Genomic DNA, 25,450 nt, shown 5'->3' with positions numbered 1-25,450 from the left:
TATATATCTGTAACAGCGCTCCGCTTCGCGTACTTTTCGCGTTACGGAGCTTTGCGAAGCTGATTGGTTCTCCGGCGTCTGTAAACATTGCAAACAGTCCGTAGCGGCCGCCATCTTGTCTCTCGGTAGGATCGAGAGACAAGAGGAGGCCAAAGCGAAGGGGCAAATGACCATAAGGGGGCATAGTAGATCCTCCTTGACCTCTTAGGTTTGATGTGGAGGTTTTAAAAGGGCCCCGCGGGGCAAAAAAAATAATAATAATAATAATCGAACGGCTGAATGGATTTGCACGAAACTTGGCAAAATTGTAGGGACTGGTAGCTCGATGTGCCTTTGCTAGGTCTCAATATATGTGCTTCAGTGGATTTTGAGAAATTAACGTTCAAAAAAAGATATATATCTGTAACAGCGCTCCGCTTCGCAGCGATAAAATTATCTCTGTATTACCTAGCTGTTGCTAACACCAGTTAGCGACCGCTAGTAGGAGATAGCGACCATCTTGGGCCCCACTTTGCATGTAAGTGATATTTATCACTAATGACATGCAAAGTGGGCATGCCAAGATGTTAGCGACTGGAAACAGTCGCTAACATCGCTATCTCCTATTACCAACTTTTGGAAATATTCGCGATAAGCGCGAATATCTCCAAAAGCTACCACCTGCCCTGAGCAGTTCTTAGCCATGTTATCCAATGGGAGGTGGATAACATGGCTAAGAGCATTAGCTCGGTAATGCATGAATATCGCTGAGTTTTCAGCGATATTAATGCATTGCGGTCGTTTTTTATCGTATTTGCGATAAACCTTGATAATAGCAAGGTTTATCTGCGATAATTTCTGATGATGCTTAGCGGTAAAAAATTCGTTGCTAAGCATCGTTAGGGATAAATATCGCTTAACTTTGGTAATATGCCCCAACGTCTGTTAACGTTCGATTCGAAGGAAATCAGGAAGTGTTGAAAAACATTGTCTGCGCCATCTTGCCTTTTTTCAAATGCCACACTTTTGTCGTGCACGGCAGTCATTTTAGATGCCTTGACCAGACCCACTCTCTGCACGCTGTCGATCCTTAGCATGGCTCCCCACCCTCGCAAGCATCTCCCCCAGGCAGTGGTCACCCCCGCTCTCTGTCTTATGCATGGGTAATAAACCACCCCCCATCTGCGCTGCTCTTCCCTGAGAATCACACTCTGTGCCCGCCCGTCACCTCCCTTTCGCCCTATTCACTACCGCACCCTCTGACACTCCTTTTCCTCTGTGTCCGATTGTCCAGGCCGGTCCTAGGGTATCAGCTAGCCCTGCAGATGTAGTTTATGGCCCCAGCTGTAAAGAATCACCCCTCTTCAAAGGAGTTATAGTAGATCAAGGCCCACACTCGATGAGATCCGTCACAGCAGACGCGTTCCTATTATCTGAAAACCATCCTGTATTGTGATTGGGGAGGGGACCTAGCCTGAAGCGGAAGATTCCAGGGATGACTCTTTGTACATCAAAGTTTTTACAATTATGTGTCACATTAAAAATATATAGCACTCCAACAAAGTAGTAAGATTATAAAACTTTAATAACTTATAAATATATACAACAAAACAAAAACAGTACTAACATATAAACATTTTTAGGGAAAAACAACGAAGTAGCGCTCGGCTGTGCGAATAGTCCCAACGCAGCACAACGTCCAGATTTCTGGACGGCACCCAGGTGATGTTGCCTGGGTGCCGCACTGATTTCGGCATCCGGCGTGGGGCGTCGCTGGGGGTGGGTCATCAGTAGCAAACTGTTGTGCGAATCGTTCCAACGCAGCAGAACGATGGCACCAAGGTGATGTCCAGTAAGTTGCCGCACTGGTTTTGGTATCCTACAATGCTGCTCCGAATAACGGCGTGGGGCGCCCCGGGGGGGGGGGGGGGGGGGGGAGGGGTGGCGGCGTGAACGGGCCTCTCCAGGTGGAGTCTCGTCTGTTGTAGTGGGGCGCCCCTTTACCGTTTCAGTTGCCATTCCGTCCGCTTTTGGTCCACTGTGTCAAAAGCCGCAATTTAGCTGAGTTGCGCCCACTCTTGCGGTGCAGCGATAGGCGGCTGTCACAGGACTCTCAAAATGGCGGCAGGCTGTTTCCTTTTTGGGCCTGGTCCACTGAAATGGCCCTGGGACACCTTGGAAATCGGACGCTTGTCTGCTAGGTCTTGGACCCCATTCTCGAAAGCGTCCCCTCCGCCTTGAGGATTCATCAAAAGTTTTGGGGGCCACCGACTCCTGCAGGCTTCTGGTGGGGAGCGGCTGCCATGATTGCTCGCGGAATGACCACGACGGAGCCACGAGATGGTGGTGCTTTCATGGTGACGCCAGCTTTAGTCTGAAACATCCAGAAACAAGGTGGGGCTTTCATCGTTTGGGAAAAAAAAAAAGTTTTCATCCAATGAAAAGTGTTATTTTTAGGTCATATGATCAAGCCTTCCATCATTAGGAAACCAAAAGTAAAATGAACCAATGAAAAGTTTTATAAACAAGTCACATGACCTGTTATGCGGCATAGGGTATAAAATGCGGAGAAAATACGTTGGCACGTGAGGCGGCGTCAGTAGCGGACCGATGTGCGAATAGGCCGAAGGCAACACAACGCGCCAAGATCCGGATGGCACCGAGGTGGTGTCCAGCAAGTTGCAGCACTGGTGTGGCCATCCTACAATGCTGAAAGTCGGCGTGGGGCGCCCCGTTGGCCTGTGAGTTCGCGTCAGTAGCGGACCGATGTGCGAATAGGCCGAAGGCAGCACAACGCGCCAAGATCCGGATGGCACCGAGGTGGTGTCTAGTAAGTTGCCGCACTGGTGTGGCCATCCTACAATGTTGAAAGTCGGCGTGGGGCGCCCCGTTGGCCTGTGAGATGGCGTCAGTAGCGGACCGATGTGCGAATGGGGCCAAAGGCAGCGCAACAATATTTTCTGAATAGAAGACACCACAAGGCGCTGAGATGCCAAGATCCGGATGGCACCGAGGTGGTGTCTAGCAAGTTGTGGCACTGGTGTGGCCATCCTACAATGGTAAAAGTCGGCGTGGGGCGCCCTGTTGGCCTGTGAGATGGTGTCAGTAGCGGACCGATGTGCGAATGGGGCCAAAGGCAGCGCAACAATATTTTCTGACTAGAAGACATCACAAGGCGCTGAGATGCCAAGATCCGGATGGCACCGAGGTGATGTCTAGCAAGTTGCTGTACTGGTGTGGCCATCCTACAATGCTGAAACTCGGCGTGGGGCGCCCCATTAGCCTGTGAGATGGCGTCAGTAGCGGACCGATGTGCGAATGGGGCCAAAGGCATCGCAACAATATTTTCTGAAGAGAAGACACCACAAGGCGCTGAGATTCGGTTACCACCGAGGTGATGTCTAGCAAGGTGCCGCACTTGTGTGGCCATCCTACAATACTGCTCCGAATAACGGCGTGGGGTGCCCGAAGGGGGGGGGGAGGCGGCGTGAACGGGCCTTACTAGGTGGAGGCTCGTCTGCTGTAGTGGGGCGCCCCTTTACCGTTTCAGTTGCCATTCAGCTGAGTTTCGGCTGCTCTTGATGCTACAGCGACAGGCGGCTGCAACAGGACTCTCAAAATGGCGGCCTGTTCTTTAGATTTGGGCCTGGTCCACTAAAATGGCCCTGGGACACCTTAGAACTCGGACGCTCGATTTTTTTTTCCTTTCCTGTACATGCAAAAAAAGGTAAATGCCCGGTACGTTACACGCTTCATCTGCCACGATGTACTCTCCAGAGGAACCGAAAAAATATATAGTTATGGTAACTATACCATGCATCGTCATGTGGAGAGGTGGCACCAATTAATTATAGTGCTGCATAAAAGAGAGATTTGGAGGAGAACCCCCGACCTGCCAGTACATTCATCAAAGAAGTGGCACTGACAGCATCAGAGGCAAGGGAAACGGTCCCAAATATTTAGAAGAACTTTGGAAAGATTAAAATGACATGTTTAGATTGTGGCAAATTAATTTCATGTGGACAGATGAGTGTTACTCTAATAAATACAGCATATGAACATCATCATAGTCGATGGTTGGTAGAGACATTTTGACTATATCCTGGACCTGCCCGTCCTCGCCCAAAATGGCGCCGGAATAAATGGGACTCGTAACTCCTTGTTGTGTACTGGTTGCAGAACCTTGAAATCACGAGATACGTATGCAGTTTTGAAGCACATGGCGGGCGGGGACGAGAATTAATTGAATATTTCGACATCCCTATTGATATTAAGTTCTGATGTGTTATTGATTACTGTACTATTGAAAGTTCGAATTAACGTCACCCATGGTACTTGCCCGCAAATGTATATCTAGATAATTTTATTGTAACTGGCCCTGCCGTATTTTAATTATAAAATGTACATCCACCAATTCCGCAACTGTTAGACATCTTAGTTCTTGCAACCTAATGGCCCGCCCGTTACGTTCCTCTACAGTGTAAATGTCTACTCATCATATACGATTACAGTTTACTCCGTGGCCGGCCCACGTGGTTATAGGCTCGTATTTGTATAATGAAATTTTCACAATAAAGGTTTTTAAAAGAAAACATGGTAGTAGTATATACATTGGTAAAGTTTTTAATAATAGTCACTGTTTTAGAATCATTAAAAGGCAAGTGAAATAAAGCAGACAAATTACATGAAGGGTAAAAGGTATAATACGCAGGAACGCAGTAAAGATAAATGGTCAAGGGCTGTTGTGTTTTCTACTCCTGCAACATAAAGTGATCGATAAGAATCTCATATTCAGGCGTATCGGCGACTAAGACAGCAGGTCGACCCTCTTTTGCTCAACGGCTCCGTCATGGGACGAAGAAACGCTCTTTTTCTCGGAAAAAGAATATATTTTACTTGCAGGACAGTTGTAAATTTTCCGGGAAAGTACATTAGCCTGGAACATTATAACATATATTTAAGAAAAAATAATGGTCGGAAGTAATAAAAAGCGTAATTTTTAGGTCATATGACCAAGCCTTTCATCATTAGAATAAGAAAAGTAAAATGAACCAATGAAAAGTTTTATTAACAAGTCACATGACTTGTGCTTACGTTACGCGCTGCGCGTCGCGGTCCGGATGCGCTAACGCGGCGCGTCATATGACGCATTACGCGACAACGCAGGTCCAGAATATAGTCAAAATGTCTCCACCAATTAGCGGTCGGAACACAACCCCTTTCAGCAGGCTAAATAGTTCTGTTAAATGACAACAGAAGGGACAGGCAACAAGAACCATCAGTCTAAGAGGGGAGGGCTAGTTCTTCTCTACCGGGTTACATTGGGGCGCTACCGGAACTGATCGAATTGGTAGTCTACAGTGTTTCTGGATGTTTCAGACTGAAGCTGGGGTTAGCATGAGAGCACCACCATTTCGTAGCTCCGTCGTGGCCATTCCGCAACCAATCATGGCAGCCGCTCTTTATCGTTATTTTGGGCGGGGTGGGTGGCGGAGCCGAGCTGTTTTGCAGCCATCATTGTGTGGAGTTCAGTTCATCTCACTAGTTTCGTATTTGTCATGAGGGGTTTTTCCTAATGTTTCTATTTTAGCGAGGTCAAAAAGAGATCCCATTAGTGGCCTACTGATTTTGCTTGATTCCTTTTGTTTTTTTTACACGATTTTTCGTTATCTGCAAAGACTAAACAGAGTATTGCGACTCTGTGTTTGTTTGTAAATAGAGAATGAACCAAAGAGAACCAATTCTAAAACAGTAAATGCTTGGATAACAATCAATCAAATGGAGAGAGAAGCAGGCACGACGTATTACAACGGGGGCAAAGGCCTGCGTTAACTACCTTTCACTATCTGGAAAGAGAGAGCACTCCTAATAGAAATGAGGGGGGGGTCACCATTCAAAGCAGATCAGTGTGCATAAACACGAAAATGTTTTTACTTACCACGTACTTGACATTCGACAGCTTATGATATTTGCTATTAAAAAACCATTGAAATTCACTGAAAAAACCGTAGGTTATAGACCATATATAGTTAGGAATTAGCATTTACAAAACCTTGAAAATTCACTGAAAAAAACATAGGTTATAGACCATATATAGTTAGGAATTAGCATTTACAAAACCTTGAAAATTCACTGAAAAAACCATAGGTTATCGACCATATCGTTAGGAATTAGCATTTACAAAACCTTATTTTACTCACACAAAACCATTGAAATTCCATATATAGTTAGTTGCACTAACTATATATCGCGCACCCGCAATCCACTGCTGATGATGTCACATATTACATCATTCATGACATGGTCAGTGACATCACTGATGACATCACTGATGACATCTCAAATGACATCACTGATGACATGACTGATAACAACATCCAGTGATTTTTTGTTTCTGTGAAGTTTAAATATCGTGAGCAAGGGAAGTGGTTCCCGAAACGTTGAGTGGGCTGTGAAATAAACACCGTTTTTTTGAAAACTAAGCTGGCCTGGACGTCGTTCTTGAGAGACTGGAGAACGTGTGCTGTGAAATCGTAGGGAGTGGCGCTCCCGTCCTGGCCCGCTGCTGCAAGCGGCCACTTATGCTTCGCGCCAAACGTAGGAGTTGGATATATATATATATATATATATATATATATATATATATATATATATATATATATATATATATATATATATATATATATATAGCTGGCTCCTGCGTTTTTAACGCTCCTTTCTTCACCCGAGATATCGGACATTCTCCAGCCCGCCTCAGCAAGTGGGATATACGTGGGCTGCTGTTAAATGCAGCTTGTGACTTCACGAGGGGCTTCATTCACTGAAATGAAAGCCCACAGCCCGGTGGACACTAACTTCATGAGGCTCGAGCGTAAGGGGACCCGAGGAAGCACTTTGTGAATACATACGGCAACCAGGACACTTTCACTCAGTCACCTGTGTTTTTCCTGCAAGGCACCATCAGAGAAGGGAGTTTTGTCTCCGAATCCAGCTCCGCGCAACCTCCACCCAGGCAAGAGGAATCCTGGGAGATGTAGTGTAAGATGCATTGCACCGTGAGGGGCGAGCACATGACCTGGAGTACTGTGCGCTCCCACCAACCAAAGGGATGCAGGACTATCTTAAACACAGGTGGGGAAGCAACCTGGTAGAACAGCGGCACCTGAGGAAGGCCAAATCAGCCGAAATGCATTGTGCGAGACAACTGTTAAAATAAAGGGCTTCCATTGGAAATTTCCCCGTGTGGCCTCTTTTCCCTTCGGCAATGGAGGGGTTTGTTTATATATATATATATATATATATATATATATACATATATATATATATATATATATATATATATATATTACCTACTGGCGGTCGCCAGTAGGTATATATAGTTAGGATTTTTTCTCTATGGGATTTTTGAAAATTCTATGTCTAATAACTTTGGCGTTTGTGGACGGAATTGGCTGAAAGTTTCAGGAAAATGGAACATTTTGTTTCTGAGCAGCCCCTGAAAATTTGGGGGGGGTTCGTCAAGGGGGGGCCGAGAAAAAAGGGGGGTCCCAAAACGTGTTTTTAACATTGAGTTTTCCATAGGGCGGTTGGCCTCACTTTTAGCCCGAACGGCTGAATGGATTTGCACGAAACTTGGCAAAATTGTAGGGACTGGTAGCCCGATGTGCCTTTGCTAGGTCTCAATATATGTGCTCCAGTGGATTTTGAGAAATTAACGTTCAAAAAAAGATATATATCTGTAACAGCGGACCAGGCAGCGCTCCAGTTCGCGTACTTTTCGCGTTACGGAGCTTTGTGAAGCGAAGCTGATTGGTTCTCCGGCGTCTGTAAACATTCCAAACAGTCCGTAGCGGCCGCCATCTTGTCTCTCGGTAGGATCGAGAGACAAGAGGAGGCCAAAGCGAAGGGGCAAATGACCATAAGGGGGCATAGTAGATCCTCCCTGACCCTCTAGGTTTGATGTGGAGGTTTTAAAAGGGCCCCGCGGGGCAAAAAAAAAAATAATAATAATAATCGAACGGCTGAATGGATTTGCATGAAACTTGGCAAAATTGTAGGGACTGGTAGCCCGATGTGCCTTTGCTAGGTCTCAATATATGTGCTCCAGTGGATTTTGAGAAATTAACGTTCAAAAAAAGATATATATCTGTAACAGCGCTCCGCTTCGCGTACTTTTCGCGTAACGGAGCTTTGCGAAGCTGATTGGTTCTCCGGCGTCTGTAAACATTGCAAACAGTCTGTAGCGGCCGCCATCTTGTCTCTCGGTAGGATCGAGAGACAAGAGGAGGCCAAAGCGAAGGGGCAAATGACCATAAGGGGGCATAGTAGATCCTCCTTGACCTCTTAGGTTTGATGCGGAGGTTTTAAAAGGGCCCCGCGGGGCAAAAAAAAAAAATAATAATAATAATCGAACGGCTGAATGGATTTGCACGAAACTTGGCAAAATTGTAGGGACTGGTAGCTCGATGTGCCTTTGCTAGGTCTCAATATATGTGCTTCAGTGGATTTTGAGAAATTAACGTTCAAAAAAAGATATATATCTGTAACAGCGCTCCGCTTCGCGGAGATAAAATTATCTCTGTATTACCTAGCTGTTGCTAACACCAGTTAGCGACCGCTAGTAGGAGATAGCGACCATCTTGGGCCCCACTTTGCATGTCAGTGATATTTATCACTAATGACATGCAAAGTGGGCATAAGATGTTAGCGACTGGAAACAGTCGCTAACATCGCTATCTCCTATTACCAACTTTTGGAGATATTCGCACTAAGCGCGAATATCTCCAAAAGCTACCACCTGCCCTGAGCAGTTCTTAGCCATGTTATCCAATGGGAGGTGGATAACATGGCTAAGAGCATTAGCTCGGTAATGCATGAATATCGCTGACTTTTCAGCGATATTAATGCATTGCGGTCGTTTTTTATCGCATTTGCGATAAACCTTGATAATAGCAAGGTTTATCTGCGATAATTTCTGACGATGCTTAGCGGTAAAAAATTCGTTGCTAAGCATCGTTAGGGATAAATATCGCTTAACTTTGGTAATATGCCCCAACGTCTGTTAACGTTCGATTCGAAGGAAATCAGGAAGTGTTGAAAAACATTGTCTGCGCCATCTTGCCTTTTTTCAAATGCCACACTTTTGTCGTGCACGGCAGTCATTTTAGATGCCTTGACCAGACCCACTCTCTGCACGCTGTCGATCCTTAGCATGGCTCCCCACCCTCGCAAGCATCTCCCCCAGGCACTGGTCACCCCCGCTCTCTGTCTTATGCATGGGTAATAAACCTCCCCCATCTGCGCTGCTCTTCCCTGAGAATCACACCCTGTGCCCGCCCGACACCTCCCTTTCGCCCTATTCACTACCGCACCCTCTGACACTCCTTTTCCTCTGTGTCCGATGGTCCAGGCCGGTCCTAGGCTATCAGCTAGCCCTGCAGATGTAGTTTATGGCCCCAGCTGTAAAGAATCACCCCTCTTCAAAGGAGTTATAGTAGATCAAGGCCCACACTCGATGAGATCCGTCACAGCACACGCGTTCCTACTATCTGAAAACCATCCTGTATTGTGATTGGGGAGGGGACCGAGCCTGAAGCGGAAGATTCCAGGGATGACTCTTTGTACATCAAAGTTTTTACAATTATGTGTCACATTAAAAATATATAGCACTCCAACAAAGTAGTAGGATTATAAAACTTTAATAACTTATAAATATATACAACAAAACAAAAACAGTAAAAACATTTAAAAAATTTTAGGGAAAAAGAAGGAAGTAGCCGTCGGTTGTGCGAATAGTCCCAACGCAGCACAACGTCCAGATTTCTGGACGGCACCCAGGTGATGTTGCCTGGGTGCCGCACTGATTTCGGTATCCGGTGTGGGGCGTCGCGGAGGGTGGGTCATCAGTAGCAAACTGTTGTGCGAATAGTTCCAAGGCAGCAGAACGATGGCACCAAGGTGATGTCCAGTAAGTTGCCGCACTGGTTTTGGTATCCTACAATGCTGCTCCGAATAACGGCGTGGGGCGCCCCGGGGGGGGGGGGAGGCGGCGTGAACGGGCCTCTCCAGGTGGAGTCTCGTCTGTTGTAGTGGGGCGCCCCTTTACCGTTTCAGTTGCCATTCCGTCCGCTTTTGGTCCACTGTGTCAAAAGCCGCAATTCAGCTGAGTTGCACCCACTCTTGCGGTGCAGCGATAGGCGGCTGTCACAGGACTCTCAAAATGGCGGCAGGCTCTTTCCTTTTTGGATTAACAAAAAGAAGAGTGTCCATGAAAAAAGGTCTAAGCCGTTCACGGGAGCATCAGAACAACCACACTGGGATGTTAAGGAAGGCCCTCACTCACCACCTAGTGATGACATGCTTCATCATCGGGCCCCACCAAAGAGACCGAATGTCTCTTTGGTGTGCTGCGACGCCAGAAATACTGCGGAGCAGGATGGTGAGTAGAGGGCGTGTTGTGTGCAAATGAAAATTAGTGAGTGATGGAGGTTAAAAAATGTCAGTAGTGTATCTGAATTAATGCTTTATTAAATGATCACTAAAGACAATAGATTAAAAGGAATGTGAGGGACCAGTCCACTTTAATTGAGTGGTGGGTTCCTACAAAGTGGTCGACATGTTTCTTGCCATTGAAACGGTGTTAATTTACCCGGCAATTCATCAGGACTGGGTGTACAGAAAACCCCGGCGGTATGGGCACGCTAAGGCCCACCCTAACCTAGGGACGTGAAAGTGAAAAAAAATTTAAAAAAGTGAAAAAGTGCCAAAAATTAGGAATAGAGACTTATTCCTAATTACTCCTGGTTTAGGAGGCTTCTACTGATCGTTTCTGCACTTTTTTGGTGTTGTAAATAAACACCATGGGTCTCAGGAGGGGGTGGGAGCGTATTCGGCACACCGCCCTCGACGCTCGGCACCCGTAGTGTACCTACGTCTGCCTCGAACTGGACCCCGACGATCTACCTCATCACCTGTGTTTGCAACCTACGATACGTGGGAATGACGACCCGAAAAGTGAAACAAAGGATAGGGGAACATCGTTCCAACATCAGGTGCAAGAAATTGACTACCAAAATGAGCCGCCACTTTTTGGAACAAAATCACACTCCCAACGATCTGCGTTGGACTATAATTGAGCATGTAACTGGCACCCAGAACCTTCCTACTCTCCATTTCGAAAAGGAACAAAGGTGGGTCTACAGATTGGGCACCCACCATGTAGGGCTTAATGACGATATTCCGTGGAATGCTATAACCAAATGAAAATGATCTGTGTTTTTTGAGTCAGGACGTAAGACAACATATCAGTACCAACCAAGGTTTTTTGAAATATAACCTAAACCCCCCTTTTTTCATCTATTTTGACGGGTTCTATTTAAAATACTTATGATCCCTCTTTCTATTGAATTTACCTGTGTACAATTGCCATTTGTGGATAGCTGCCTGCCCGCATCAAACATTCACGGGCCAACTCTGATGGATTTGATTTCTATTGTATTATCGACAGTCAGAGCGAGCACGGCGTTCATCCGCCAATCAGAGGGCAGCGCCTAAGCATGTGACCAGTGACGCTACTTGCACAATTCCTTCTATAAAAAAAAAAATAAAAAAAAGAATTTTTTTTGTCTCTTTCCTTTTTGGGCCTGGTCCACTGAAATGGCCCTGGGACACCTTGGAAATCGGACGCTTGTCTGCTAGGTCTTGGACCCCATTCTCGAAAGCGTCCCCTCCGCCTTGAGGATTCAACAAAAGTTTTGGGGGCCCCCGACTCCTGCAGGCTTCTGGTGGGGAGCGGCTGCCATGATTGCTCGCGGAATGACCACGACGGAGCCACGAGATGGTGGTGCTTTCATGCTGACGCCAGCTTCAGTCTGAAACATCCAGAAACAAGGTGGGGCTTTCATCGTTTGGGAAAAAAAATAAGTTTTCATCCAATGAAAAGTGTTATTTTTAGGTCATATGATCAAGCCTTCCATCATTAGGAAACCAAAAGTAAAATGAACCAATGAAAAGTTTTATAAACAAGTCACATGACCTGTTATGCGGCATAGGGTATAAAATGCGGAGAAAATACGTTGGCACGTGAGGCGGCGTCAGTAGCGGACCGACGTGCGAATAGGCCGAAGGCAACACAACGCGCCAAGATCCGGATGGCACCAAGGTGGTGTCCAGCAAGTTGCAGCACTGGTGTGGCCATCCTACAATGCTGAAAGTCGGCGTGGGGCGCCCCGTTGGCCTGTGAGTTCGCGTCAGTAGCGGACCGATGTGCGAATAGGCCGAAGGCAGCACAACGCGCCAAGATCCGGATGGCACCGAGGTGGTGTCTAGTAAGTTGCCGCACTGGTGTGGCCATCCTACAATGTTGAAAGTCGGCGTGGGGCGCCCCGTTGGCCTGTGAGAGAGCGTCAGTAGCGGACCGATGTGCGAATGGGGCCAAAGGCAGCGCAACAATATTTTCTGAATAGAAGACACCACAAGGCGCTGAGATGCCAAGATCCGTTTGGCACCGAGGTGGTGTCCAGCAAGTTGCAGCACTGGTGTGGCCATCCTACAATGCTGAAAGTCGGTGTGGGGCGCCCCGTTGGCCTGTGAGTTCGCGTCAGTAGCGGACCGATGTGCGAATAGGCCGAAGGCAGCACAACGCGTCAAGATCTGGATGGCACCGAGGTGGTGTCTAGTAAGTTGCCGCACTGGTGTGGCCATCCTACAATGTTGAAAGTCGGCGTGGGGCGCCCCGTTGGCCTGTGAGATGGCGTCAGTAGCGGACCGATGTGCGAATGGGGCCAAAGGCAGCGCAACAATATTTTCCGAATAGAAGACACCACTGGGCGCTGAGATGCCAAGATCCGGATGGCACCGAGGTGGTGTCTAGCAAGTTGTCGCACTGGTGTGGCCATCCTACAATGTTGAAAGTCGGCGTGGGGCGCCCCGTTGGCCTGTGAGATGGCGTCAGTAGCGGACCGATGTGCGAATGGGGCCAAAGGCAGCGCAACAATATTTTCTGAATAGAAGACACCACTAGGCGCTGAGATGCCAAGATCCGGATGGCACCGAGGTGGTGTCTAGCAAGTTGCTGTACTGGTGTGGCCATCCTACAATGCTGAAAGTCGGCGTGGGGCGCCCCATTAGCCTGTGAGATGGCGTCAGTAGCGGACCGATGTGCGAATGGGGCCAAAGGCAGCGCAACAATATTTTCTGAATAGAAGACACCACAAGGCGCTGAGATTCGGTTACCACCGAGGTGATGTCTAGCAAGTTGCCGCACTGGTGTGGCCATCCTACAATACTGCTCCGAATAACGGCGTGGGGTGCCCGAAGGGGGGGGGGGGAGGCGGCGTGAACGGGCCTTCCTAGGTGGAGGCTCGTCTGCTGTAGTGGGGCGCCCCTTTACCGTTTCAGTTGCCATTCAGCTGAGTTTCGGCCGCTCTTGATGCTACAGCGACAGGCGGCTGCAACAGGACTCTCAAAATGGCGGCCTGTTCTTTGGATTTGGGCCTGGTCCACTAAAATGGCCCTGGGACACCTTAGAACTCGGACGCTCGATTTTTTTTTCCTTTCCTCTACATGCAAAAAAAGGTAAATGCCCGGTACGTTACACGCTTCATCTGCCACGATGTACTCTCCAGAGGAACCGAAAAAAAATATAGTTATGGTAACTATACCATGCATCGTCATATGGAGAGGTGGCACCAATTAATTATAGTGCTGCATAAAAGAGAGATTTGGAGGAGAACCCCCGACCTGCCAGTACATTCATCAAAGAAGTGGCACTGACAGCATCAGAGGCAAGGGAAACGGTCCCAAATATTTAGAAGAACTTTGGAAAGATTAAAATGACATGTTTAGATTGTGGCAAATTAATTTCATGTGGACAGATGAGTGTTACTCTAATAAATACAGCATATGAACATCATCATAGTCGATGGTTGGTAGAGACATTTTGACTATATCCTGGACCTGCCCGTCCTCGCCCAAAATGGCGCCGGAATAAATGGGACTCGTAACTCCTTGTTGTGTACTGGTTGCAGAACCTTGAAATCACGAGATACGTATGCAGTTTTGAAGCACATGGCGGGCGGGGACGAGAATTGATTGAATATTTCGACATCCCTATTGATATTAAGTTCTGATGTGTTATTGATTACTGTACTATTGAAAGTTCGAATTAACGTCACCCATGGTACTTGCCCGCAAATGTATATCTAGATAATTTTATTGTAACTGGCCCTGTCGTATTTTAATTATAAAATGTACGTCCACCGATTCCGCAACTGTTAGACACCTTAGTTCTTGCAACCTAATGGCCCGCCCGTTACGTTCCTCTACAGTGTAAATGTCTACTCATCATATACGATTACAGTTTGCTCCGTGGCCGGCCCACGTGGTTATAGGCTCGTATTTGTATAATGAAATTTTCACAATAAAGGTTTTTAAAAGAAAACATGGTAGTAGTATATACATTGGTAAAGTTTTTAATAATAGTCACTGTTTTAGAATCATTAAAAGGCAAGTGAAATAAAGCAGACCAATTACATGAAGGGTAAAAGGTATAATACGCAGGAACGCAGTAAAGATAAATGGTCAAGGGCTGTTGTGTTTTCTACTCCTGCAACATAAAGTGATCGATAAGAATCTCATATTCAGGCGTATCGGCGACTAAGACAGCAGGTCGACCCTCTTTTGCTCGCGGCTCCGTCATGGGACGAAGAAACGCCCTTTTTCTCGAAAAAAGAATATATTTTACTTGCAGAACAGTTGTAAATTTTCCGGGAACGTACATTAGCCTGGAACATTATAACATATATTTAAGAAAAAATAATGTTCGGAAGTAATAAAAAGCGTAATTTTTAGGTCATATGAGCAAGCCTTTCATCATTAGAATAAGAAAAGTAAAATGAACCAATGAAAAGTTTTATTAACAAGTCACATGACCTGTTATGCTTACGTTACGCGCTGCGCGTCGCGCCCCGGATGACTTCCGGATGCGCTAACGCATATGACGCATTACGCGACAACGCAGGTCCAGAATATAGTCAAAATGTCTCCACCAACCAGCGGTCGGAACACAACCCCTTTCAGCAGGCTAAATAGTTCTGTTAAATGACAACAGAAGGGACAGGCAACAAGAACCATCAGTCAAAGAGGGGAGGGCTAGTTCTTCTCTACCGGGTTACATTGGGGCGCTACCGGAACTGATCGAATTGGTAGTCTACAGTGTTTCTGGATGTTTCAGACTGAAGCTGGGGTTAGCATGAGAGCACCACCATTTCGTAGCTCCGTCGTGGCCATTCCGCGAGCAATCATGGCAGCCGCTCTTTATCGTTATTTTGGGCGGTGTGGGTGGCGGAGCCGAGCTGTATTGCAGCCATCATGGTGTGGAGTTCAGTTCATCTCACTAGTTTCGTATTTGTCATGAGGGGTTGTTCCTAATGTTTCTATTTTAGCGAGGTCAAAAAGAGATCCCATTAGTGGCCTACTGATTTTGCTCGATTCCTTTTGTTTTTTTACAGGATTTTTCGTTATCTGCAAAGACTAAACAGAGTATTGCGACTCTGTGTTTGTTTGTAAATAGAGAATGAACCAAAGAGAACCAATTCTAAAACAGTAAATGCTTGGATAGAGAAGCAGGCACGACGTATTACAACGGGGGCAAAGGCCTGCGTTAACTACCCTTCACTATCTGCAAAGAGAGAGTACTCCTAATAGAAATGAGGGGGGGGGGCAGCATTCAAAGCAGATCAGTGTGCATAAACACGAAAATGTTTTTACTTACCACGTACTTGACATTCGACAGCTTATGATATTTGCTATTAAAAAACCATTGAAATTCACTGAAAAAACCATAGGTTATAGACCATATATAGTTAGGAATTAGCATTTACAAAACCTTGAAAATTCACTGAAAAAACCATAGGTTATAGACCATATATAGTTAGGAATTAGCATTTACAAAACCTTGAAAATTCACTGAAAAAACCATAGGTTATAGACCATATATCGTTAGGAATTAGCATTTAAAAAACCTTATTTTACCCACACAAAACCATTGAAATTCCATATATAGTTAGTTGCACTAACTATATATCGCGCACCCGCAATCCACTGCTGATGATGTCACATATTACATCATTCATGACATGGTCAGTGACATCACTGATGACATCACTGATGACATCTCAAATGACATCACTGATGACATCACTGATGACATCTCATTTGACATCAATGACCACATCACTGATGATATCATTCATGTGACAATACAATGCATCTCCTCACATTTTAATATAACCTCTGTTTCACCCAGTGTTAAATACAGAGTATAATTTTTGAAACCATTGACACACCAATACTAGTTACTACATACGCACTCACTGATTCCTACGTCTACACACACCTTCACTCATTCACCCATACAATCATTCATACATACAATCACTCATCTTTACAACACTATCATATGCACTCATACACCTATACAGCCACTCACAGTCTGCCACTCATCCATGGAGTTACTCACACACCTAGTCAGTCCTGTAAAGAATCAATGACACTTCCATTTTCTTGTCTATACAGTTAAACATAGAGCACCTTACATTTTCAAACATATACTAACACATACTTACCTTCTTATACAATCATTGATACAAGTACACATTGATCTGCACAGAGTCACACACCTCCCAGCCAGCCACACACACACTCAGTCTCCCATACAAATACTTGGGCAATCAATCAATAACCCATATAGTTACTCATATAGCTACTGATCAACACATGCAGCAGTTTACAGAACAACAGACATAATGATGCACAAATTAAGACAGTTTAGTCACTAACCCATGCACTCAGTGAGACACATTTAATCACTCACTCATACAGTCAGTCATGCACCTACTAAATCCTTCGTCCAGACACTTACACATCCACTCATTCTTCAATATGTAAGACATATTTAAACTTTACAGAAACAAAAAATCACTGGATGTTGTTATCAGTCATGTCATCAGTCATGTCATTTGAGATGTCATCAGTGATGTCATCAGTGATGTCACTGACCATGTCATGAATGATGTAATATGTGACATCATCAGCAGTGGATTGCGGGTGCGCGATATATAGTTAGTGCAACTAACTATATATGGAATTTCAATGGTTTTGTGTGGGTAAAATAAGGTTTTTTAAATGCTAATTCCTAACGATATATGGTCTATAACCTATGGTTTTTTCAGTGAATTTTCAAGGTTTTGTAAATGCTAATTCCTAACTATATATGGTCTATAACCTATGGTTTTTTCAGTGAATTTTCAAGGTTTTGTAAATGCTAATTCCTAACTATATATGGTCTATAACCTATGGTTTTTTCAGTGAATATATATATATATATGTCGAAAGACGCCATCCATCGTGTTCCCCTTAGCAGTGGAAACCAAAATAACGCCAGAGCGAAACCACAGTTAAGTGCTCATTTCTTCGGTGCTTCATTTCGTGTTAAATTTCTGCCAGCAATCTGTCAATATATATATATGCCTGGTGAGAAGGACAGGAACTGCCTCCCTTGAACCCAGAGTGACTTCAAGCGCTAGTTGCCTAGCCTACTGATATGAGGCCTAAGGAGTCTACCCTGCCAAGTGCTGCCACCTCAGTCCTTGACCCATAGAAGTGGGCTTAAGATGTTCTGCCAGCCTCTCTGGTCCCAGTAGAACCAATGTATCTTCTCTGCTGCGTGGAGCAAACCCTAGCAGAACTGATGCATTCCTACTGTTGCATGCATTTGACCCGTTGCAAAGACCCACATTGCTGATGCAGTCCATCAGGACCACCACTGTGCAACGCATCTTTGGTGCATTGCCCCAACATCACACATCAATAGCAGCATTGACAACAATGCCAGACTCTCCATTGCACCTCTTCAGAACTGACGCTTCACCCCAAGTTCTTGCTGCATTCCCAATGCCAGGCTTTGGATCGCAAGCCCTGTTAACGGGATGCTCGATAATGACACAAGCCCTCACATTGCAGCTTTACCACATCTCAGAACCAACACATTTCTTCAGCTGCAGGACTCATCAGCGACGCAGTTCCACACAATGCTCCACAGACCAGGATTTAAGGTATTTTATTTAGTGGGGCTAACTGGGTCCCTGTAGCTGGCCTGTTCTCTTTAACAGCTGGCCTGAACTTGTGTCTTTGTCCCATTCCTGCATGAGCAGATATCCATAATTGGGGCTTTGCACTTTTTGGTGCTGTTTACACTGAAATCTTCAAAACGGAATATCGCTGGTTCTACTAATTTGATTTTTTGGGGGTTGTCCTTGTTTTATTTATTAAGGAAAGTTCTGTTTTCTTACTTGGTATGGGATCCTTTTTGTGTTGTGCTTCACTTCATTACAGTTTGAAGCATTACACATGCACTTTCCACATTGCCTCTAAGTTAAGCCTGACTGCTCTGTGCCAAGCTACTAGGGTTGAGCACAGGTTAATTTAGGGTTCATATATACCTCACCCTAAAAAGCATTCTTGTTGCTGCTTGGCCAGGGCTCACAATGTCGTTCTAGTAATACTGACAAATGTGCCTCATAGGAGGAAACCAAAACCAGCATATTTTTGTAATGCTTTCTGAACTCACATCCTGCAATGGCTTCAGCATCACATTCAATATGAAAAAACTTGCTGTGATGGGAACAGAAAGACTTAATGTGTCTTTTCTTACTTCCTACAGTCATGACATTTACTGAATCAATGTCAGTGGTTTCAGTTACTTGAGTGAGGGAATACATCAGTTTAACGGAATTCGCGCCGCAGTGATGAAGCTAATGAAGGATGACTTGTAAAGTGCCAAAAATCTCAAATGGCAAATAATATCCCTATAGATATTCCAAAACTTAGAATCTCAATACAGAATGCAATGCTATTATGACTTAAGCTTCAGACTTTGGTGAAGGAATTATACTATTCAGGGCCGGTCCTAGGACTTTTGGGGCCCTGGGCGAAAGGGAAGATGTGAGGCCCCTCTAATTTGGGACATCCAGTGCCGGTATTAGTGCTGGTGGCCGTCGGTGCGACAATGTTAGTTGGTCGCCTCGCCAATGAGCTCCTTCGCGATGAATTCCCTCACTATCACCCTGTAACAGTGTTCCACAAGTTATGCTATGTAGATTTATTCTATGGAGATTTATTAAGCAGATAGCTGCCTGGGGGCTTCCCAGTACTGCGTGAGTGGATCACTGTGTACACTAGCGGGATTCTGAGGTGGTACATGCCTAGAGCAAGTGGGGGTAAAGCCATGTTTTAAGGATTTTTTTTAATCGGGTCTTGTTCATTTAGTTTCTGAGCTCAGTGGGCATAGCATTCCAAAGCACAGGGGTCAAATGCGAGAAGGATACAACCCCCAATCTGATCATTTGGACCTTTAGCAATCAATCATTGGAGGATGTTAAGGTACTGCTAAGAGTGTAAGGTATCAGAAGAGCCACTATCGAGGAGGGTCCATTAAAGTTGATTCCCCTATGCGCCAAGTAAAGTGCCTTGAATTCTACCCTTTCCTCCACTTGAAGCCAGTGCAAGCCGCGTTACTTTAACAGCCGCACGGCCAATGCTTGTTATTTGTTACCCTTGTTTTTACTTCACTTTCTCCTCTCATATTAGCTCTCAGTCACTTTCCTTTCTTCATAAGTTTTCTCCCTCTCGCGTTTCTTCCATCAGTTCCCCTATTAGTTTTCTCCCTTCACATTTTCCTCTCGCTCAACCTTCCCCAAATATCTTTCTCTTCTCACACCCTCTTCTCCCTTAATCTCAATATCCGTCCTCACTTCCCCTTAGTAGCCTTTCCCCCTTTTCTTTGCCTAATTGCCCTCTCTTTCCAGCTCTCTTTCTCCCCAGTTCATCCACATGATTACTTTTCTGGACTTTCTCTTCTCACTACCTCCTTACTGGCTTTCTCCAACATCTCTCTCTCCATCACATTCCCCTCTTCTCTTCCTCAAGATGCCCTGGCCTGGCCACACTTTCTCTTCTCCTTACGTCATCCTCTTCTCGCTCATGCTACCCTCCATCCATCACTTGCTCACTCACAGTGGTGCAGTGATTCTTCGATGGGCCATAACGAAAGCTAAGAAAAGTGTTCCCCGCCCCATGGTTGGGTCGTTAAAGACGACCATAAATAATGTGCAGTGTGTCCTTCACTTCCTCGGTCCTGGTGCCACCGCCCAAACATTTACTTAGTTGTCCATTACATTTACCCTCTCCTTTCAGTGTGCACCCCGTCATCTTCACAACCTCCTCAGCTTCTCTTCCTTATATTTGCTAAATGCTCAACTTCTCTTCTACCCTATTATATCTTGAGCTGTTACCCACTTTTTCCTGTTTCCCTTGGTATTTTTCCTTTGCTTCACATCCACATATTTACTTTTCTCCTACTCTGTCACCTACCATAATTACCCTCTCTCAGGCTTTCCCGTGCTTACATTCCCTTTTCAGCTAAATTCTCACGCCACTTTGCGTGCACTCCTTCCTCGCTACAGAGCCGGCGGTGATGTTGTTAATATGATGAATGGTGTAATTTGCGCTGTTGGCCACGTTCTCCGGGGCCCGCCTCCTCCCCACTGTAAAACAAAAGCCCACCACACAGTGGCGAGATTACGGACCATAACCCTCGACACGAGAATTTGTATTACCATCTCTGAGCGAGTCCGTTATTGTTGGCACATGCGGCCCAGAGGTCTATATACTTCAGACCTGGCAACTAAAATGGTGCCACTGCATGATGTGCTGTTCCAGTCCAGGTTTTCTCTTTGATTTCTGGGGCTTGTTGTCTTGCTTTATAATGGCATAAACACAACTACAAGTACCAGAAATTAAAATAAAAACTTTGGCTGTAGTAGCACATCTTGCATGGACCAGGGAAATTTGACAGGTAGCCCCTTAGTGACATACAACCAACCTCCAAGCCAGCCTGTTCTCACCTGACACTATTATATATTTAAATTTGACTGTGTGTTAGAAAAAAATGACTTCCTATAGCCTTTCCTTTTACATCAGCAAGATTGTCACATAGATCAATTTGTAAAGTCCCCTCAGTTTGCACTCAAAGAAAAGAAAACAATCTCTATGTTAAAAGAATAGGCAGCAATTGGTCAGAACACATCCTCTGACATTTGATGTCTGTCTTTGAAATTTACAGGCATCTTTATTGCTTATTCACCTTCCAAACTCCAGCATTTTAAAGTTAGGGGTACTGCAGCTGCCCCCCCCCCCCACACTCCTACTTCCAGCACCTATATCCTTCTTTATCTCCTATACGGCATGTACCTTATTTCTTTACACTTTTCCTTGTCTCCACCTGGTCTAAGCACACTGTTTCCCCAAAGTCAGAGTGTGTTGCTCCTATTACTTCTCTCAACTATCCCCTTTGCTTTCCTCTCTCAGCCTCCCTCCAACATCATGTCTCTTCATCACCTTTGTCCTCTTAACACATATTGTCTCACGTTTGAAGTCTTCCCACTTTCCCTCCATTACTATATGTTATCTTCACACTTTCACTCCGCACGCTCCCATCCACTTATCTCCTAAAGCGCAGGGTACAACACAGACCCAGATGTCAACACACACAACAAATGTGACAACATAAAATCAATTTTTCAAAAGCATCTTCATTGCTCCTTTACCTTTGGAACAACAGCAGGGTTATTTAGAACTCTGCTGTGTTACATGGACTGTGGCAGTAAAGTCAGGCATGACTCACAGTTCCAGAACGTGAGGGGATTTGCAGTTTTATATTATGTGAACTAAGCTCTAAGGCATTAGAGAGCTTTACATGATCACCAGTTACCTTACAAAAGGATATTTTAATTTATTGGGCATGTGGAAATAGTGATATGCCCAGAATCACAGGATGTTCAGCAGACGCTGGGACACTAACCTAGTTCCTCCGTTCTATTAAGCTGCGCGATGCGCACAAAGCCCATGGGCTTCAGAGCCATACTTTAGTGCTACAAAGTTCCATGGGGCGGGGATCCCTACCCTCGGTGTCACCGTTCTGAATAATGATTGTATGTCACAGGGCAGGGGGCCCCACGCTTGGGCCTAGAGCTCTGATCCACAGCACAAGAGAGGGGCCTCTCCTACCCGGGCCTCTTTGCGCTGGATAAGAGATGTGAGGCCAAGAGAAGGGGGCCCCACACTTGGGCCATGATCCAAAGCATGGAAGCCCAGGGCTTAGAAGAGGTGTGTAGCTCTGACTATAAACTTTGCTCAGCCACAGCTTCTCCCTCTTCTACTTTTCCGCCTCTCCTCACCTATTACTGTTCAGCCGATCCTGAACACAAAAGGGCCATTTGTTACGTGGAAACACAAATGGCCCTTTTCAACAGAGCACAGCCCCGTCCTTGACCTGCTCACACACAATAGTCTTCCCTGCTGTCCCAAGACCCCCGGCCATTCTTTCAATCCCCCATGCCTGTAATCCCAGGGTTGACACCACGCCTTTGGCACCTCATTAGCTACATGTAAAATTGCAGTGATCAGAGGGGAGGGGGGAGGGGGCCCCGAAGGAGCAGGTGGCCTGACTTTAATGAAGCCTTTCACATGGAAGCGAGGCCGAAGCGAGGCCCCAGCGAGGCCCCATGTTTTTGAGCTGAGCGCGAGGCCCTGGGCAGCTGCCCATACTGCCCATGCCGAGCGCCGGCCCTGATACTAACAAAAAAAAGGCCAGTGCTTAGCCTCACGTTGAAAACTACGGAGCAGTTTGCCTTTATACCTGTTTATTATTCACACTCAAGTGCAATAATTATTTAAATCCTGTGTTGTTAATACTGATGTAGGAAGTTTTGTGATGCCTTTAAATTGTGCAAAAAAAAATGCAGAAGTCATTCGTACAATATTTAGCCTGTATGAAGTTTTGCTAGTTTTTAGGTTTCAAATTTGTGAGCTGTTTGTCAGTATTGGGAATGACGAGTGATTACATTACTTTGGCTTACACATTTCATAATATACAAAGATGTACAATAATATCCACAATAATGAAGTTTCAGAATCAAGTAGGATGACAGTTATTCAATAATGTGCTTTACATGGCGTAAGTAGCTGAGACAATGGCTTGGCTATCCACATACTCAGCATCTTGCTGCTTTACTAATATTTCTTGGACATTTTCAATAAATGATTTTAACCTAAGGGAAAACATTATATGCCCATATGTAAATTTGAACTACACAGCTAAAACTGTCATACGGTAGTCAGCATAGATGTTTCATAAAACCATATGTAGAAATAAGTACTCAAATAAAAAAGGACATTTACTAAAGTTGCCCTGACAATCTTTATAACTCCACACACCGACCGATTTAGAAATCAAAAGTAGATTGATAAAAAGTCACATTTCCTTTCCAAGAAGAAATCCATTAATGTATACACAGTGCTATAATTTTTAGAATGTCTCCACTTTTAATGTCACCAAACCACCAGTACTAACCATTTTTAATCTAACTTTCATTAAACTGTATACACATCAGTAAGAAAGATTTTTTTATATGGCTCTCTTCAAGTCGGAGCCACTACAGAGCGAGAATTACACATTGAACTAGTAATGATAAATTGCTAAATCTTAACTCCCAGAAAGATTGGTAAATTAAAGCAAACAAGGCAAGAACACATGATTTATGTACTGATGATAATAACTTTCTAAAGAATTAAAAATATATATTTATGCTAACAACGGTTAGGGAGTGTCCTGATTTTTTAAACATTTTTCAAACATGTAGGTATAAATCACATCATCTAGTGAGATGCATGATTTCCCCATACCTCAAGAATCATCCTTGTACATACAAGGTGAAAAAGGCACAATCGTAATAATGAAATATAATTGTTCTTACATCCTTGATCTCTAATGGTTTTCACAAAGGCCTTTGCTTTCTCTACATTCTCTGCTGTTGCTTGTATCAACGAATGATTCCATGGTTCAACTCTGTCGTCAAACAGTATGAAATTGAAATGATCATGTTCCTTGATATCCTCCAGTATCTTAAGAAGAGCTTCCTTTGTCTGGAGAACAAACACATTATCATTGTTATCAGCTATAGCACAGCATCTGCTGAGTACTTAATGACACTTCTTTACTAAAACCAAATAGTTTTTCTTTTTATAACTGCATTTTCAAAATTTTAAATCAAACATGTTGTTGGGGTTCTCATCTAAACCAGGCATCTCCTTGCTGTGATGCCTGTTTAGATCCAACTTCGGTTGAACTCAATAGATTTTTTTCCGTGATGGCATTAGGTTGCTAAATTGTATGTGTCACCCATTAAAAAATGATGAATCTATCTATACTAGCCAGACAATATGATTATGGTGTTTTCTTGAATATAATTAAAATCTCAAAAAGTGTTAGGTCCTAACAAATCAACCAATTTAATTTTAAAACTATTAGGGATATAGAATCATGTGGCTTGACTTCTGAAGCAACTAATTCTACTGTGTCTTGTTACCGTGTCATACATAATATTGGAACATACACATCGACTTTGACAAACTATCTGCAGCCACAGTTGGTGTATGTCAGTGCCAAACCATATTTTTCAATACCTGGGAAACTGTATACAATGCTGGTTCTTCATATTCATTTAGTTGTACATTTTTTGTGTATGCCAATTTCAGGAGGCAACAATTGTTCACCAGACTACTAAAATAAATTCACATAATTTTACATTTATGTGTTACTCTGCATTCATTGAAATGTCCACAGAATTTCTACTCTAGATTCACCAACCAAAATCCAATATAATAGGTTGGTCATAAAATCCAAAAGAGGGTAATGGGGGCTACGATGCACGTGGTAAAAACACACACACAAACAGTATTGGTGCCTGATTTAGTGCTTCTGTATATTAAGATATGAGTGCAAATAGTGCTCCTGACTGTTTTTCTACAATCACTTAACACCTGTCAGCTGACTGCATAGTGGGTCGGCAATTCCAATTTGAGCCCTTGCACACACTACTTAGGTGTTACCAGTGCAGCTGCTAATTTAAGATGTTGCCTTTGGCCTCACCTCTTCCTTAACCACTTCCATGCTAATGACAAGGCCAGCTCGTCATGCAGTACACTGGAGCTGTGCTTATAACGAGCTGACCTTGTCATGAACAATGGGTTTCCAGGATGCTCAGCGCCCAGCGGGAATTGCCTTAGCATTGAAGGTGTTAATTCACTGCCTCTCTGTAGTAATCTTGTCACACAACAGCGTTTATTGGTGAAAATATTTTTTTCCAATTCAGAACAGATGAGCTGCTTTACAACCACATTGCTCAGTCACAGAACCCCAATTGACCTCCCCACTTCAAACCCTACCATGCCAAGGCTGTACCTAACATTTTAAAGATGCATATATTACTCAAATATGAGCATTGTATGCTTACAGGTTATTACAAATCATTCCATTTTATATAAAATGAAAGAACAATAAGGTGCTTCAAAT

At 44.5% G+C, this 25,450-nt stretch overlaps 1 protein-coding gene across 1 annotated transcript in view; it reads right to left on the bottom strand.

Moving 5' to 3' along the window:
- Positions 1-25,450, bottom strand: part of LOC144783390 (inter-alpha-trypsin inhibitor heavy chain H3-like) — a 584,371-nt gene that overhangs the window by 456,916 nt on the left and 102,005 nt on the right. The window contains exon 9 of the mRNA XM_078662386.1: positions 23,853-24,021. Within this exon, the coding sequence (XP_078518512.1) occupies positions 23,853-24,021 (169 nt within the window). The remainder of the gene's footprint in view (positions 1-23,852; positions 24,022-25,450) is intronic.

Source organism: Lissotriton helveticus, chromosome 9, assembly GCF_964261635.1.
Source record: "Lissotriton helveticus chromosome 9, aLisHel1.1, whole genome shotgun sequence".
Classification (NCBI taxonomy): Eukaryota; Metazoa; Chordata; class Amphibia; order Caudata; family Salamandridae; genus Lissotriton; species Lissotriton helveticus.
Note: the sequence above shows the minus strand (reverse complement) of the source record. Positions and strands in the feature narration are given on the sequence as shown.